This window comes from Helobdella robusta (genome assembly GCF_000326865.2).
Source record: "Helobdella robusta unplaced genomic scaffold HELROscaffold_16, whole genome shotgun sequence".
In the NCBI taxonomy this organism is placed as follows: Eukaryota; Metazoa; Annelida; class Clitellata; order Rhynchobdellida; family Glossiphoniidae; genus Helobdella; species Helobdella robusta.
In genome coordinates this window covers 3,074,990-3,093,948 of record NW_008703893.1, presented here as the reverse complement: position 1 = coordinate 3,093,948, position 18,959 = coordinate 3,074,990, and the positions used below count along the sequence as shown (strand labels likewise).

General features: G+C 33.4%; 3 protein-coding genes across 3 annotated transcripts; 2 read left to right on the top strand and 1 right to left on the bottom strand.

Annotated features, from left to right (window-relative positions):
* Nucleotides 1-174, top strand: HELRODRAFT_138085 (hypothetical protein; the record flags this gene model as incomplete). Its single annotated transcript, XM_009015675.1, has 1 exon — nt 1-174. A coding segment is annotated over one exon (174 nt), but the record flags the coding sequence as incomplete, so codon positions are not given.
* A 3,001-nt stretch (nt 175-3,175) lies between these two features.
* HELRODRAFT_98251 (hypothetical protein) lies at nt 3,176-10,016 on the top strand. The gene is made up of 8 exons (XM_009015674.1): nt 3,176-3,354; nt 5,359-5,798; nt 6,268-6,272; nt 6,717-6,944; nt 7,110-7,343; nt 7,495-7,600; nt 7,655-8,255; nt 9,306-10,016. Exons 4-8 carry the CDS (start codon nt 6,735-6,737, stop codon nt 9,610-9,612), a joined length of 1,458 nt encoding a protein of 485 aa, XP_009013922.1. The 5' UTR covers nt 3,176-3,354; nt 5,359-5,798; nt 6,268-6,272; nt 6,717-6,734; the 3' UTR covers nt 9,613-10,016.
* A 4,358-nt stretch (nt 10,017-14,374) lies between these two features.
* On the bottom strand, nt 14,375-18,959 carry HELRODRAFT_156659 (hypothetical protein; the record flags this gene model as incomplete). The annotated part of the gene is made up of 5 exons (XM_009015673.1): nt 14,375-14,412; nt 17,128-17,265; nt 17,500-17,617; nt 18,577-18,723; nt 18,846-18,959. The coding sequence occupies 5 exons, from the start codon at nt 18,957-18,959 to the stop codon at nt 14,375-14,377; spliced, it is 555 nt and encodes a 184-aa protein (XP_009013921.1).

The window sequence follows — 18,959 nt, the reverse complement described above, 5'->3', positions numbered from 1 at the left end:
GTACACGAATACTTCGACATCGAGCACTGCTATCACTCCCGTTTGATCGGCGTGAAAGGGAAGTGCGTGCAAAAGTTGATGAGCGACTTTGGCGTCGAGATCAAGTTTGCCGACCGACATTCGCCCAACCCCGACCAGGTGATGATCAGTGGCTTGCCGCAACGAGTCGCCGACTGCAAGCATTTCATTGTGCTCACTATCAACCAGATTGTTAGTTGGATGTTGTTGTTGTTGTTGTTGTTGTTACTTGTTGTGGTTGTTGTTGTAGTTGTTGTTGTTACTTGTTGTATGCTCAAATGTTGTTGTTGTTTGATATTTCGTTGAGGTTGCCTTTGAATGTATGCTTGTAATGTTTCTATGAAAACGGTTTAACGTGCAAGCATCATTTTCAGAAACAAGACCTCGAACTATCGGCGAAACTTCACCCTCTTCTTCCTCCTCCTTCTCATCTGCCGACAGCCGCTACCAGCGCCCTGGCGCCACCACAATTTACTATTCCTCTTCTGCCAGTGCCACTGAGCTTCCAGCAGAATTACGTCGCGACGACTCACTTGCCACACAGCAACCTTCTTAACATTAACAGTAACGTTTTTAATAGCTACTGCAGCAGCAGCAGCAGTTGTAACAGCAGTTTTAGTGGCAGCGGTAGTAGCGGTAGTATTGGTGGTTGTACTAACCACAACAACAACATCATCACCACAACCAACAATAACAATAATAACAATAATATTGGGAGTTTGTTGGCGGTAAATGGGGCTAACTATTTGAACCCGGGCTATCTTCTTAATAATGTCAACGTTGTCGCTTTCAATGGTGGAAATAATGGAGGTATCGTTGGTAACAACAACACCAACAACAACATTACCGGCAACACTAACGCCAACAATGTTGCGAACATTCTCAACAACAACAACATCAGCAGCAACAGCAACAACAACAACAACGATGGTAGTAGCGCAAACATAATGAACAACATCGATGAAAACAAATGCGCTTTGCTGTTGAAGAACGTTGAAAATACCGTCATGAACGGCTCCAACAATCGCAACAACAACAGCAACAACAGCACTTTTGCAGGCAATACAAACAACAACAACTACAATGCAAACAACATCATCAACAACAACTACTACAATTCTGTGAGTAACTTCGTCGCTGTGAACAGCTCAAAGCAGCTAAATTTCATGCTTAAAGTAGCAAAGAACAACATGTTCACAAAGAACAACAATAGCAACAATGACATCATTAGCAACAACAACAACATGATAAGTGGTTACGGTAACTTTTTTAGCAGTAGCAGCAGCAGCGTAACGAAGCACCAATCAAAATACAGTAATTATGTTTACAGGCCACAGTTGATCAATTAAATGATTGATTGGATGATTGATTGATTGATTGATTGATTGATTGATTGATTGATTGATTGATTGATTGATTGATTGATTGATTGATTTATTGATTGATTGATTGATTGATTGATTTATTGATTGATTGATTTATTGATTGATTGATTGATTGATTTATTGATTGATTGATTTATCGATTGATTGAATAAATGGTTGATTTAACAATTGAATGAATGATTGATTGAGTGAGTGAGCGAGTCAATGAATGAACAAATGATTGATTGGTTGTTACTTTCCCTCTTTTTTAATTGTTGTTCTATAATTCGTTTATGAGTTTGTTGAAAATTTTTTTGAAATAATTTTTTTTATATTTTTTACGTAAACGAGTTTTTTAACCATACTTTTATTACATTTTTACTTTTATATAATTTTGTCCATGCATTCATTCGTTCGTTCGTTCGTTCGTTCGTTCGTTCGTTCATTTATTCACTCACTCACTCATTCATTCATTTATTCATTCATTCCAACATTCATCCATCTATTATTTTATTCATCCGTTCGTCACGCACGAGCTCATTACATCTATTTTAAATTGTATATTTTTACAAGCTTTTTTCTTTCATCATATTTTATCCTGTACTTAGATGTGCGTGTGTGTGTGTGTATGCGTGCGTGCGTGCCTGTGTGTGTGTGTGTGTGGGTGTGTGTGGTGGTGCATGTTTCAATAATTAATTAATAATCAATACGACAGTTATTAAAGTTCCAACTGCTTTCAATGAAATTAACAATATTTCTGAATGTATGTATTCTCTCTCTCTCTCTCTCTCTCTCTCTCTCTCTCTTTCTTTCTCTCTTTCTCTATTTTATGTACAAAGATGCGTGTATGTGTGTGTGTGGGTGTGTGCATGTTTGTGTGTTTTTATGAATATGAGTTAGTATGTATATATGTTTGTTTGTTTGTGTGAGTGTGTGTGTGTGTGTGTGTGTGTGAGTGTATGTATATATATGTTTAGATAAAATTTTTCAATTTGTTTATTTGTGAATAATTTTTTAAAATTAAAATTTTTTCTCGCTCATTCATCCATCTGTCCAACCATCCATCCATTTATCATTCCATCTATTCGTCCATCTATCTATTCATTCATTCATTCGTTCGTTCGTTCGTTCATTCATTTATTCATTCATCCATTCATTCATCAACTCATTCACTCATTTGGTATTTGTTTTGCGATAGATTTACCTAACCTTACTACATCCAACGATGCTTCTTGGCTTACTTTTTAACAAATAAATAATTAATACAAGAAAAATTGCATTTCGACATGTTAATAATAACAATAATGTCAGTTGTTTAAAAATAAAAAATAGTTAAATTAAAGTAGAAGACAGCACATAGTTTCACGGTGCCTAGCTAGCCATTATCCTCATCATCATTTTCATCTTCATTCTCATCATCATCATTCATCATCATCACCAGAATAGTAATAATAATAATAAGAAGAAGAAAAACAATAATGATGTACTAATACACTACTTCAACCACCACCACTACTACTACTACTACTTTTGTTGCTAGTGTTGCTACTTCTGCATCTTCTTATTGATTTCATTGATAGGATTGAGAAGAATGAGCTGGATTCAGTAGCGTACAAAAGTTTAGACAAATTTGTAGCGAATTTGTCTAAATTTTAAACAAACCCTTAACACACTTACATTATTCACTTGAATTGCCACAATTTTTCTTGCGTGTGCGAATGTATGTTTCAATAATTTTTAGTTCTATGATTGTGTAAAAGTGAAATAGATTTAAATGTAAACTTAAATTGTAAGCAAACAACAATGATGCTGATTTATTTTCCCCAATGCAATCACAGCTAAACAACGTTTATTGAAATTAATTGATTAATTAATAACATAAGATAACAAAGTTTAAAGTGGTTCGGTAGACTTGCGTCTGTGTAAGAACCACTACTACAGAATAGATGTCCTAGCTCTCCTAGCTTGATTTTAAAATTGTTAATTGAATCCACTGAAAAAATTTCATCTGCTCAGGGGCGTTTGCCGCCCTGCTGCTGAAGAATCATTGCTTTATTGGATTTTCTGTCTTCTTGAAGGGCTTGTATCTGTGAACTCTTCTTAATAATCCTTTTCTTTTTTTCTAGTTGAAAGATGGTGAAACTGAAAGACAGAAAGGTTTTTTCTTTACTTTTCAAGTTATTAACTTACATGTCTGAATCAGATCTCCTCTGCATCTTCTCCTTTTTGGCGTTTTTAATTCGTATTCCTATCTAATGTTCTAATCTATCTATCTTTATCCCTATATTCTAGTTATACAAATTCTTTGATCATCATTAATTAATTAATTAATTAATTAATAAACAAAATGTTAATTGATTTATTTATAAATAGATTATGATTATAGATAATAATAAATTAACTTTCAGTAGTGAATTTTCATTGTTACTTTCTTAATATTCTCATTTCAATTTCAATAACTTTTATAAATTTTATTTATAATTTTTTTAATGCCATCATCATAGGTAGTAATTATGTGTGTGTGTATGTTTGTATGTGTATATTGTATATGTATGTGTGTATGATGTGTGTATGTATGAATGTATGTATGTATGTATGTATGTACGTATGTTAAAACCAAAACATGATGAGTGACACTGAACTGTCAAACATCAAGTAACAAATGGATTAACACTTTGATTTGTCGTTAATTGCACATGTTGGCATTCAGTTGGATATTTTCAAGCACACAGACACGCAGGAACCGCTGCAACAAGCACGAAATGTGGTTAGTTGCGAAAAACAGTATGTATGTATGTATGTATATATGTATGTATGTATGAACCCGTTTTGATGAACAAGCCATGGTTAGGCATGCAATCGTTTCCGAGTTCAACTTTTATCTATGTCCCTGGTCTCGCACAGTCAGGTATCTAGCAGCTCCATCCAGAGTATGTATGTATGTATGTATGTATGTAGGCTTGCTGGTATGTTGGCATCATCACCTATTGTATTTCTTTCTGTTTAAAATGTTTATGTTATGTTTATGCAATTAAGTGCTCTTATTTTTGTATATGTATATATATATATATATATATATATATATATATATATATATATAAGAGTGTGTGTGCGTGTGCGTGTGTGAGTTTTTGTGCCAGTGTGTTTTTGTTATTGTGTATGTATATGTACCTATGCATGGTCTAGATGTGAGACATTTCAATAGCATTCAAAGTGATGTTTAAATTACATTACCATAGTGCTGATGAATAATGCTACAAATTCTGGAAATATATATCCAATCACGCATACATATGTACACACACACACACACACACACACACACATACATACAAATATACATACTCACATACACACATACAAACAAGCGTACATTCTTACTTGCATACATATGTTCATCTGTAACTTACATACAAAAATTGTGTGCATATCTGTGAAGTGTGAGCATAACATATTGAGAAAAGTTTTTGATGGAATTTTATTCAATGATAAGATAAATTGATTCCAGGTATTTTACCAATGATTGGATTATGTATGTAGGTGTGTGTGTGTGTTTGTTTGTGTGTGTATGCGCGTGTGTGTGTGCGCGCATGTGTACAATTGTTATGTATTCCTGTAAATTGTTATATGTATCTTGTATTTATATCACTGTTCAATTATTTTATACTGTTCTATTCTCATTGATTCATATGTATGTGTGTGTGTGTGTTTGTGGTGTGTGTATATGTATGTTTGTATGTATGTATGTCTCTTTATAAAATATTACTAGCAATGTTTACATTGGATCGAATGTGCAACACAGTGCTATACCAGTATAGTATATATTTAATAAGTTCAATGCATGCATGAACCAATTAAATTATAGCTGGTTCATCAAAGAATGCTCTAACCAATACAATTATTATTATTTTTGTTGTTTTTATTGTTGTTGTTGTTGTTGTTATTCTATTTAATGATGTTTATTTGAATTTTTGTCAGATGATTCAATCCTGAAGACTGCCATTTACTAGAATTAACTTGAATACAAGACAGGTTACAACAACGACAACGTCATAAAAAACAACAACAGCAATAACAACAACAATAATGCTAATAATATAACAACAATTCTCTTCTACTCATGCATTCCCTAGCCACTGGCAACAACTAACTATGTATGAAACAACAACAACAACGAAACTGATCTCATTAATAACAGCAAATAAAATGACTAAAAGAATGTGTTGTCACATTAATAATAGTTGATGATATATACACTTACAATAATTACATCAACAGTTGCAGTACTGACTGCACAGCTAAAATGTACTAAACAATTAATCAATTAACCATTAACCATTTGTTAGTAAAAGTTTTGAAATAAGTTCACATTATTTTCAACTGAAAGTTCATCCCTGCATCAATAACATCAAGAAAGTAAGTTTTATTTCCTATTTTATTTTATTTTATTTTATTTCCTACTACTTCCAATTCTACAACCACCAATACTACTTGTAGTTATTGTGGCAGCAGCTGTAGTAGTAGTAGTAGTTGTTGTTGTTGTTGTACTATAGAAAATTTTGAAAATTTCATGTGCTTTGTCAGACATTAAACAACACAAGTTCTAGAAAACGTCTGTCTTTTCGTAAAGATGAAAAAAATTAAGTTTCAATTATGAGTAGTGTATCAGCGCTAGTAGCAGCAGCAGCAGCAGTAGCAGTAGTAGTAGTAGTATTGACTTATAAAAATAAATCTTTCTAAACAACAGCTTAGATAAATAATGAAGTTGTAAAGTTTACATACACCATAGCTATCTTCCACACGCAGATTAAGTAATTTATATCAGCGTGAACGAACATGTGTTACGACATGTAACTGAATTGTTTCTAGAAGGTGAACGTGTGTGACCTAGTTGGATTTTTTTTGTTTGGGTTTCAAAAATTAAACATTGACCCATTTTTTCTTTTTCAAAATGTGAAAATATTGGTCCTATGCCAATGATTCTCAAGACCACTGCTACTACAACTGCTAAATCCACAGGGTACTATTGCTGCTACTACTACAATTACTATTATTCCCTCTCATTTTCATCACTTTGAAGACATTTTCTACATAATTACGAACTAGCTGTGGGTTATTTGGCTGTATGTATTATGCGGCATTAAAATTATCATCATTTTCGTCGTCATCATCTTCTTCACCATTTTCGTCATCATCATCTTCATCATTTTCATCTTCATCGTCATCATCACCATCTTCATCATCATCTTCACCATAATCTTCATCATCATCTTCATCATCATCTTCATCATCATTTTCATCCTCATCGTCATCATCATCCTCCGAACAGACCACCATAAAATAAATAAACCCATGGATCGCATCCTCTTTCTCTTCCGTGACGCCAAAGACGTGAACTTGGGAGGCGCCGACAGCTTCAGCGACCGACTCAGCTGCCAGTACACCGTGACCATCCTCATCATCTTCGCCATCATGACCACCACCAGACAGTACGTCAGTGAACCCATCAGCTGCTGGTGCCCAAACTATTTCACCAGAGATCAAATTGATTATGTTAATAAGGTCGGTCGATTTCGTTTGGCTGCATTGGTCGGTTCGTTGAAATTTAAAAAATTTTTTCAAATTGCCGTAGTAACATTTAAAAAGAGTGTAGAAATTAAAATTTCGTTAATTAACTGATTAATTAAATTAGTTGGCTAATTAATTAAATTATTTTAATCAACTCAGGTGTGCTGGACTACAAGTACGTACTATCTCTCCGAAGAAATTGCCGAAATTCCGGATGAAAAGGACATAGGGAACATGGTGAGTTACTACCAATGGATCCCGCTGATGGCAGTCGGACAGGCTGCAATGTTCTTCATGCCGAGAATAATCTGGAATCTTCTCAATAAGAAGTCTGGCATCTCGGTCAGCAGCATCACTGACGCTGCAGTTGAGAGGCAGAAGAAGGCTGACCAGGTTGGCGTTAATTCAGTTTTTTCGTCCAGTGCTTGCGATTTAAAATTAGTTATTCTTTGTTGTCGTGTTATACTATATTTGTTATTATTATCATTTTTTCTTTATGTCGTTAAATTTGTGTGAAATGTTTTGTTTTGTTTCGTTTTTGCAGTGCAGTGCTGAGAAGACGATGGAATTCATGGTGAAATCGCTCGGTAAGTTTCTGAAGGAGTTGAGTTGGGATCGCACGAAGGATGTCGGCAAGTCCGGACACAAAGGTCGCTTCGGAATGTTCTGCGGTTGCTGTTTGAAACGTAACACGTACATATTAGTGTATGGAAATTATTTGACCTGCCTCTACATACTCATCAAACTTATCTACATCATCAACGTCATCCTGCAAATATTCCTCTTGAACGGTTTCCTAAAAACAAATTACGAACTGTACGGATTCGAAACTATACGCAAGATGCTGGCCGGTCAAGACTGGACAACTTCTGAACGGTTTCCGCGAATATCAATGTGTTCGTTCACCATACGGGCGATGGGCGAAAATATGCACAAGTACTTGGTGCAATGTGCCATCCCTATAAATCTTCTACACGAAATTTTCTACATATTTCTGTGGTTTTGGTTCGTATTCTTGCTGGTCGTCACCTCCTACAGTACGGTCTCCTGGTGCCACCTCTGCTTTCCTCTCAGCAAGCGAGAGACCTACGTGCGGAACAAACTCTACGCAGATGGCATTCTCAGGCGCAAACCTGATCCGGAAACGGAAATAATACTTGCCGGGTTCGTCAAATGCTACTTAAGAAGGGATGGCTGTTTTATCGCACGATTAGTCGGTCGGAACACGAGCGATGTTGTGGCAGCTGAACTTCTGGGTGGTTTGTGGAAAGATTACCGCCTGAAGACCATCAAATTTAAAAGCATGTCCATGAGCTGTGCCGAGGAAAACATCGGCTTTTTCACCAACGCCAGTGGAGATAATGTAAACTGTGGCTCCACTAAGAGAGGAACCAAAAAAACCACCAGCTGCATCGATCGAAATCGTTTCGGAAGCGACCACACTGAACTATGTCGACGTTGTGGCGATGAAGAAATCTGCTGCAAATGTCAAGCTATGCATGAAAAAGCACCTGATGATATCATAGCAATCAACGCCAATACATTGTTCGAACCGGGCAAGCCAGGGGAAAAGCCTAACATCAAACCATCGTCACCATACTCGGATAAATCATCGTTGAAAAATAGATTGAACAGGGTCAACAACAACAACAATAACAGCAGCAACAACAACAATAGCATCAGCAACAACAACAAATACAACGTAACTGAATTCCCGAACGGAAGTTTCAGTCCCAACAGCAGCAGCCAACAAAGAGGCTTTCACGTCAATTTCAATTCGCAACTAGCGCAGGTCGTCCAGTCCAAATATCGCCGAAATGATGAGACAGGTTATAATAATAGTAATGATAATATCAATAATAATAATAATAATAACTATAATAATTATAATACAAGTAATAATAATAATAATAACCTTTATGGTAGTCCTACAAATAGAGGCAATAACCGTAATAGTAATAATTGGAGAAGCGACAAACCCAACGAAAATTATAACGATAATAACTTCAGATATAACGGGAACAACAACAACAACAACAACATTAATAATAATAATAACAATAATAATAATAATGATAATAATAGAACGTGCGCCAGAGTCCAGGAGGCGAGCAAACTTAGATGCTTTCAGAGCAATCAAACTAGATTAGATCATAACGATAACGTAGATAACAACAACAGCAATAACAACAACGATAATTATAATAATAACAATAATAATAATAACAGTTTAAGTAGCGTTGGTGTTTTTTTAAACGATACAGATCTTTACGGCGATTACGATAAGCCGAGTCATTTCCATACCGAAACCGATAATGACGATTTTGTACAAATTCGCGCTATTATAAACAACAGCAACAACAATGATGATGATGACCTCAACTTTGTTGGCGATAGATATGCTATAGATATAAATAGCAACAACAATAATAATAATAATAGGGGTAATACCAACGCCAATCACAACAACAGCAGTAATATTTTTAGCGGAGATACGAAAACTAAAAGAGATAAAAACCAAGAAACAGGAGAGAGAGGGAGAGAAAGAGAGAGAGAAGGGAGGGCACATGGCAGTAGGGGCGGGGCAATAAGTCAGGCCCCAACTCTATATCATAGGAATTATTCGAATCCCTTGGAGCACATGCATTTTGACGATACGTAATGAATAATTTGGCAAAATACTTTGGCAATAGTAATAGTTGGTTGGAGTTTGTTGTTTATGGTGTTGTTGTTTATATTCTTTGTTATTATTTATGTTCTTTGTTAGTTGAGTTAATGTTTATTTGTTAGTTTCTTTTGATCAATAAATTAATTTATTTTTGCTAGATATTATACATACATACATATATATATGTGTATATATATATATCCTCATTTTTTTCTGCATGTAACAAGTTTTTAATTTATGTTCATTTATCATTCTTTTTTTTTCAATTTTCATTTTGAGGTCCTTTTGACGTAGTTGAACTGAGTTTACGCATGTATTTGTATAAGCATGTCAGTAGTAAATTTAAGCAGAATATTCTCTTCTACATTCATTAACGAGATAAATTAATTTAAAAAAAATGACTCGTAAAATTTGATACACGACTTGGGCTACGAGCGAACGTAAGAAGTTGGTAGGAATGTCGGAAAACTTGGAAAAGATCATAACTTGATCGAATTCAACAAAACATGTGTGTGTGTGTGTGTTGTGTGTGCTTGTGTGTGTGTGTGTGGTGTGTGTGTGTGTGTGTGTGGTGTGTGTGTGACTTCTCTCTAGTAAACCGTTCATAATACTTCATTTATAATAATGCTCTTTGATCAATGCAATTTCCCGTAAGGCTTTCACGTGTTGTCGATAATTATTTATACCATTTATATATCATTTCTGTATCAACTGTCTCTGTAGCTTTAATAATCAATATTTACGATAAATAAATATATGAATATGTTTCTAATTATTAACAATATTCGTCTTTTAGCAATTTTTAACACAATATAAACAAGGAAAATTCTGTTTGTTTACGTTTTAAATGAAGAAATTAACATGTACCAACAAACATACACACGCACACATACACACGCACACATACATATATACATACATACACGCACACATACATGGACACACACACGAATGTTTCATTCTATCATAACATGATGAATGACCTCATAACGTCTGAAGCGATCATCATTTTAAATGTCACAGGCTAAAATAAATGATCTCAGATAGATATGCGTATGTAACGCCATACAAAACACAATACAATCAAATACAATACAATCAAATACAAATAATACCACAAAAAACAACACATACATACACATATACACTCATACATACATACATACATATGCATCATACATACATACATACACACGCACACATCAAACATTTAATAACGAATTTCAAACGGAGATTTAAATGAAAACTTTGAAAAAAAAGCAAGCTTGTCATAGAGGAGTATCACCCGATCGATTACTGCTCCACACCTGAATGAATGAATTAACGAATGAATGAATAAATAAATGAATGCGTTAACGAATGAATAAGTAAATTGAATGAACGATTGATTGATTGATTGAATGAATGAATATCTATCGATTGAAAAATTAATGGGAGTGGAGGCAAAAATTTGTTTCTACCACTTAGAGTAAGGTAAATGTCTTTTCTACAATTTCAATGAAGATTATGATGGTTGTGATGATGACGATCATGATGATGATCACGATAGTGATGCTGAAACAGTTATGCCGATGATGATGATGATGACAATTTAAACGCTACACACAAAATTCTCGACTTAACGTTGTCTCATAAAAACACGTATAAAAATATACGTATGTGTGTACATTTATGTGTGTCTATGTATGTGTGTATGTCTGTACATATACAAAAAATGTATGTATATATGTTTGTGTGTGTTTATTTGTATGTGTGTGTGTGTGTGTGTGTGTGTGCGTTTGTGTGTAACGAAAATAAAGTTATTCTTGTATGATTTCTTGTGCAAATACTAAAAAGTTGCATGTGCTGTTTTCTCATGATGATGATGATGACGATGATGATGATGATGACGAAGGTTATGATGATGATGATGATAAGATGATAACGGCTGGGATGACAGAAATCTGTTCACCTGTTCATCCGTATATATATATATATATATATATATATATATATACATACAAACAAACATACACACATACATACTTTATATACTTTAGAAATTCTTCTTAACTGCTTGCAGAGTTTACCTTACCTTCAGGCTTAAATAAACGTCATTTCATTTTCAAATTTCCTAACATGCGTTGCTACAGTTTGGATTGCTGTTAATATTATTATTATTATTATTTATATTATTGAATATTTATTATTATTATTGTTGTGGTTTTTATTATTATTATTTGTGAGTACGACTCTCGAAGCATACAAATTTATAGAAAGTGTTTATTTACTTGCAGGATTACCATCTTGAATACAAAGATGTGTGTGAATTTATTGTATGCATGTATGTATGTATGTATGTATGTATGTATGTATGTATGTATGTATGTATGTATGTATGTATGTATGTATGTATGTATGTATGTATGTATGTATGTATGTATGTGTGTATTTGTATATAATGTATGTTTGTATGTATGTTTGTACGTACGTATGTATGTAAGTATGTTCGTACATACACACTTGTGTGTGTATGTATGTGTATGTTTGCTTGTATGTATGTATATTTTTTGTATGTTTGTTTGTTTGTTTGTTTGTGTGTATTTATGTATATTCATAACGATTTTGAAAATTCTCTATTTAGAAAAGGCATAAAATTTTCAATATCCTTTCATTTACCCTTTCATTCGCACTTTAATTCATTCATTCGTTCGTTCGTTCGTTCGTTCGTTCGTTCGTTCATTAATTAATTCATTCATTCTTTCGTTCGTTCGTTCATTCATTCATAGTACCGTAGACAAAGGGTGATTTATTATTATTAATGTTATTATTATTATTGTTTTTTTATTATTATTATTATGTATTTTTAGAATTATTCTTTGCTGGTAAATATAGTTGTATATGTATGGTATTAGTGTGCATCCATCGGGGGCTTACCCGGATGGTTCGTTGAGACCTGGAATTGAAGACTTGGAGAAGAGCCGGCAAATGTTGTTGTTTAATACTGAGTGACATAGTTGTCTGCCCCTACCCAGGTGACAAGCTACATGTTTGTATTTATGTATGTATGTTTGTATTTATGTATGTATGTTTGTATTTATGTATGTATGTTTGTATTTATGTATATATGTTTGCATGTAGGTACAATTGTTTGAATGTATGTTTGTTTGTTTGTATGTATATATGTTTGTTTGTATGTATGAATGTTTGTATGTGAGTCAAAAATTTGTCCCGGTATATATAAAGAGATTTTCAGTAGATTTGATCTCACATCAGTCACCAAAACATACATTTCATAAATTCAAACAATAAATACATTGATTCTGTTGGCTAATCATAATTATATTAACTATAATTAAATAATTATTAATAATATCAAATATTAATAATAAAATTAATTTATCTAAACATTCCCTTTAACAGAAAATTCGGTCTTTGTTTGAATAAAAATCGTTAACTTTAGTCACTGTGTTGCTTTGCTGACAAAATTTTTAAAAAATATAATTAAATAATAATAATATAATAATAATATAATAATAATATGATGATGATGTTTATGAAAAAATCGCCACTTTCTCTCTTGATGGTGGTGATTATCCTGCTGGTGGCAATTATGTCTCTAAACTTTACAGCTATAGAAGGGGTTCGTTATAATTATTGTTATAATTATTATTATTATTAATATTAATATAAATATTATTAGTGCCAGTAGTACGATTTGTATATGATAGAATTATTTTCCTATACCCTCACTCTAGCGTCAATATCCCAGACAAAACCTAATGGAGAGATCGATCGGGAGAGTGAGAGGAGGTGGTTATGGTAATGGTAACAGTTTCAGACCAAAAAGACCATTTGATTCCATCACCAGAGACAGTAACTTTGGATCTTTCGGTTACGATTATGACGATTATTCACCGACATTTGGAGATATGAGAAAGAAAAATGGTTGGTTGCTTGGATGGTTCGTCTGTTTTTTGATTGGTTGCTTGAGTGGAAACTGGCTGGTTGATTGGTTTCTTGATTGAGTATCAGATTGGGAGGCATGTTGATTGGCTGGTTAACTGGCTGATTGTAGCCTGATTAATTTTGATTGGCTGGTTTTATTAATTAATTCATTGATTGGTTGGTTGGTTTTATTAATTGATTTATTGATTTGAATGGCTGATTGGTTGGCTGGTTGGTTGGTTGGGCTACATTATATGAATATCTATACCAAATCAACAGATCTAACCCATTATACTAAATAAAAAAATTAATTAATCGTTACAGTAGAATGAAAGAGCGAGTGAAAATGAAAATAAAAAATGAAAGAAGAAAATGAAATGAAATGGTGTTTCGGTTTTTCTGATTCTACCGCTATCATTTCAAAGACAACCGCTCTTGTAAATTTAAATAAAATTCATTATTAATCGTATAAATGATCCAATTATTCATTTAATATTAATTAATGTTATATTCATAATAAATAAAGTAAGTGTTATTATATTAATATCTCTAAAAATGTTTCATTAATAAAGTTAAATGCGTGTGTTGTATTTATTTCATACCGACTTTATAACATAAAAACGCACCTATCTAGCATCTGTTACTATGACAACCGTTTGCCTTGTAACACCTGAATTAGTTCTCATTACATGCCCACCTTGGTCATTTTCAGACATGAAAACATAGAAATTGTTAACTTTAATAATTAATTTTAAAATTATTCTTTAATTTTAGTAATAAAAATAAATAAAATTATTATTTGGTTTTAAATTGTTTTGCAAGAAGTTTGCTAAAGAAGTTTTTTTTTTGAAATTATGCCTCCGAAATCTAAGAGAGTTGTGATTTCGCAAAAATCAGGTTTTTATTTATTTAAATTTAATTATTTCTTCAATAATTATACATATTATTTTAAATAATAATAATTATTATGATTGCATATCATTAATTTTGTAATTTTAATAACAATTTTTTGCATAGAGAGTGAGCTATCGATAGACGAGAAATACAAAAGATCGGTTAATGAGGCAAATTATTTGAGAGACCATCTAGGTTTGCCTTTGAAAATTAGCTTTGTAACATTTACACATTTACTTATTTATAATTAATTTTCATATTAATAAATTTTCTATACTTAGATTTTGATTTTTATATCTTATATATTATTGAATATTTAGACTATATGTGCGTGATGATGAAATTATAAAATTATAACTTAATGTTGTTGGTGCTGTTACTACTGCTGCTACTACTACTGCTGCTGTTACTGCTACCACTTCTACTACAGCCGCCAAAAAAGATTTAGCCACCAGGTCCCAACAGGCGTGTGAAGAATGGAAGACTAGAATGAAGGAAGTGGAAACAGATTTGGAAGAAACGAGGTCTAATCATCGAGCAGTTAGCGCGAGTACGTAAGAAATTCGTTTTAAAATTTTAATGTTTTGATGTTAATACATGTTTGGATCTGTATGCAATTGGCCAGTTTGAAACAAAGAGAGGTCAATGTTATACAGCCATCGAAAATGTTATACTATTTGGGGATGACTTCGTTTGAACGCCATGAAGCCTCCGTTCCACTGAACCATTTCTAATGTGATTTGTATTAATATTATTGAAAAATTTAATAAAAATTTAGATTTATCGCGCCAGTACAAGTTGCTCCAATCAGATATGACGATGAAATTGAAACAGACGGAAGATGAATTGGGCAGAACGAAAATGAAACTAGGTCAGGAATTTTCACTGTCTAAAAATAACCACAGCCATATCATGGCATACGATACAATTAACACTTAATTAATTAATTAATTACAATAATTATAAAGAGTGGACACAGAATGAATTGACGAAGACGCAAAACGAGAAAGAGAAAATGGCGAAGGAGAAGGACGCCACCATCGGAAACCTCAACACGAAACTGACCACCATCATCACTCAATATGAGATATATTTCAACGTCAGTATCTTCAAGTACCATGATCATTACACGCACGCACGCACACACACACACGCACACACACGTACTCACACAATCATATGCTACCAGGGAGAGAGAGAGAGAAAGAGAGAAAGAGAGAGAAACACACAAATCGTAGCTACTACTCAAAAACACAAATCTACAGACGGCAACAACAATATTAATAATAAAAATATATAAAATTAAATTATAATATAATAATATATAATAATTAAAATATAATTAAAATTAACTTCATAACTACTCCAAAGAATTATATGGACGAAATGATGCAAAAACTGATGCGTTCGAAGGAGCGATGGGAAAGAGAGGCAGACGAAATACATCTCTTCAATAAGAATCTCATCATGGACTTCGCGCTGTGTTCCTCGAATGATACATAAATGATGGAAAACACGTAAACTCACACACGTACGTACACGCACACACACACACGCACACACACACACGCACACACACACGCCTTACCAGATGAATCTAAAGCGAAAGTTAGTTTTTTTAAGACGTGCAAACGACTGACTTAATTATTTAATCTTATCCAAAATTATATTAAAACCACATAAAGTGTTATTAATTTTTATCAGAATTAAAATAACAACAATATAGTAATAAATAAAACAACAATAATAATAATAACAACGATAACAAGAAGAATAATAATAAGACGGTGGCGATGCTATCACCAAATGAAAACAACAACAGCAACAACAAAACACAACGACAACAAAGAGAACAAGTGTTATCAATTAGGCATAAAGATAACAATAACAATAATAACAACAACAATAATAATAACAGCAATAACAATAAATTTTTATCACACGTATCTATCTACGCCAAAATGTGCGCAACAAAAACAGCCTTGAGTCGTGTTATCGTCGTCAGTCTCGTCATCATCATCATTAACACCATCATCATCATCATCTTTGTGATCATCATCATCATCACCATTACCACCATCATCATCATCATCTTTGTGATCATCATCATCATCACCATTACCACCATCATCATCATCATCTTTGTGATCATCATCATCATCACCATTACCACCATCATCATCATCTTAGTAATCATCATCATTACCATCATCGTCGTCGTCTTTTTTTCAACCCTCTAAATACTTTCATCTTCGTTTCAACAGTTTCGTTAATTGGAAATGTGCTTGTTTATTTGAGTTCCATATACGCATACATATATGCATACTCTCACACACACAAACACACACATACTGAGACAGACATAAACACACACATATACATACATACTGAGACAGACACAAACACACACACATACATACATATATAAATACACAATTACTTTACACGCATACAAATACAAAGATATCAACACAAAATAATTCACATCAGACATACACAACACACATAAACCTAACACAATACCGATAAACCGTTACATCATTAGCACAACAATTTTGAGTAATATTCATAACGTACACTCGCTGAAATAAAAAAAATGTTCTAAATATCCGAAATTATCCGATTGTAACGATAATATTTCCTAAAACTCGCTCCGACTCCCGCGGTGTTGTCCAGCCTTTTGTTTACCGAAAGTCGGTATTTGGTCCTTTATAACTTGAGTGATGTCGCTAACACTGGTTTGTGGACCCCAGGAACCGATCGGTTCTCCGTCCGTGCTGATTAGGAATTTGAAAAAGTTCCACGTGATTTGGGATTTTGTTTTTTCTGTGAAATTGTTTTGGTGTATTGTATTTGTACTGTGGTTTTTACGCTTTGAATTAAGAAATATGTGAGGAAAATTCGAGTGAAAAATATGAAAGATGAAATTAATGAAATGAAACTAGTGTAAAAAATGAGATGAAACATATTTTACACATATACAAGCACACATACGCACACACACACCATAAACATACACACAAACACACACTTGATAGCCACACAAAAACAAGATTAAACCTTGAAGAAATTGGAACAACGGAGATATAGGCTGGCTCTTCGTTATTTTAACTTTCCCAAAGATTGGAAAGTTCAGTCCGTACCTCTCTCTCACGAATTGCATTACCTCTGCTGTGTCCTGTGTACGTGTGTGTGTGTGTGTGTGTGTGTGCGCGTGTGTGTTTGAGTGTACATGTGTGGTATTTGGTTTCATATTTGACGTGTGTGTTTGCGTGCGTGTGTGGTTTTTGGTAAAAATTTTGTAAGAGATACGATTACGACTGTGTGATGTTTTTTATATTTTTTTCTAAATAAATAAATACAAATTAAATAAACAAAGACAAAGAAATCGAAAATAAAACTAAACATATCGTCCCAATAAAGAATTGATAAAAACTGGAAGTAAACAAATAAACCATACCAGTAGATTTCTAGCATGTGTATCTATGTATGTTTATGTGTGTACGAATGTATGTTAATGTGTGTACGAACGTATGTATGTGTGTGTGTACGAACGTATGTATGTGTGTACAAATGTTTGTATGAGTGTGTTTATCCGTCTGTCTGTTTGTACTCTACTTCATGTCGTGCCATCAAATGTTATTAATTAAAGAACTCTTAGGCTATATTGCAGACACGCACACACACACACACACACAGATACACACACACAGACACACACTCATACACACATAGGCACGTGTGTGTATATAATTATAATAAATACAAACACATGTGTTGTATTAATCTAACTGACTATCATTATTCTTTGATGCTTACCGTTATGCCATTAATTCCAATTCAACAACACCCACAATACTTATAATATGAATAATTATTATTATTATAATACTGCTGCTATTACTGCTGCTGCTACTGCTACTACTACTACGACAACTACTTCTGCTACTACTACTACGATTACTACTACTGCTACTATTACTTCTATTACTACTACCACTACTACTACTACAAAATAATTCTTCGGTATATTATAGTTGAGAAATTTTAAAATTCAGTCAAAAAAATTTGGCTATGATAAAAAAAATTAAAAATAATCAAAAAAAATAAAAAAATAACCAGAAAATAAAAATATACCCTTGGCTCTTGGTTGCCAAAATCGTTGCATGGAAACGCGAGTACTTGAAAATTTTCAGGACCCAACTCAGCTTGTAATCGAACCAGGGCTCTGTAGTGATTGTCTGTGTATCCGCACTCGCTTGCGACGTTCACTACCAAGAGAACCTGGTTGGATTAGGGATTTTGTGAGTGGATTGGTTGGTTGGTTAAATGGCTGATTGGATATTTGGTTGAAGGGTTGGTTGGTTATTAAAAACACACGCACCGCACGTGCAAACTAAACTAACTTTTCCTTTAAAGTGAGACAGAGATACTTTCTTGCCGAAACCATCTTCAACTTCAAAGTCAAAAAATTTTTGTGCTTCCGTACAAATGACGATCTCGAGGAGCAGAAACGTCAT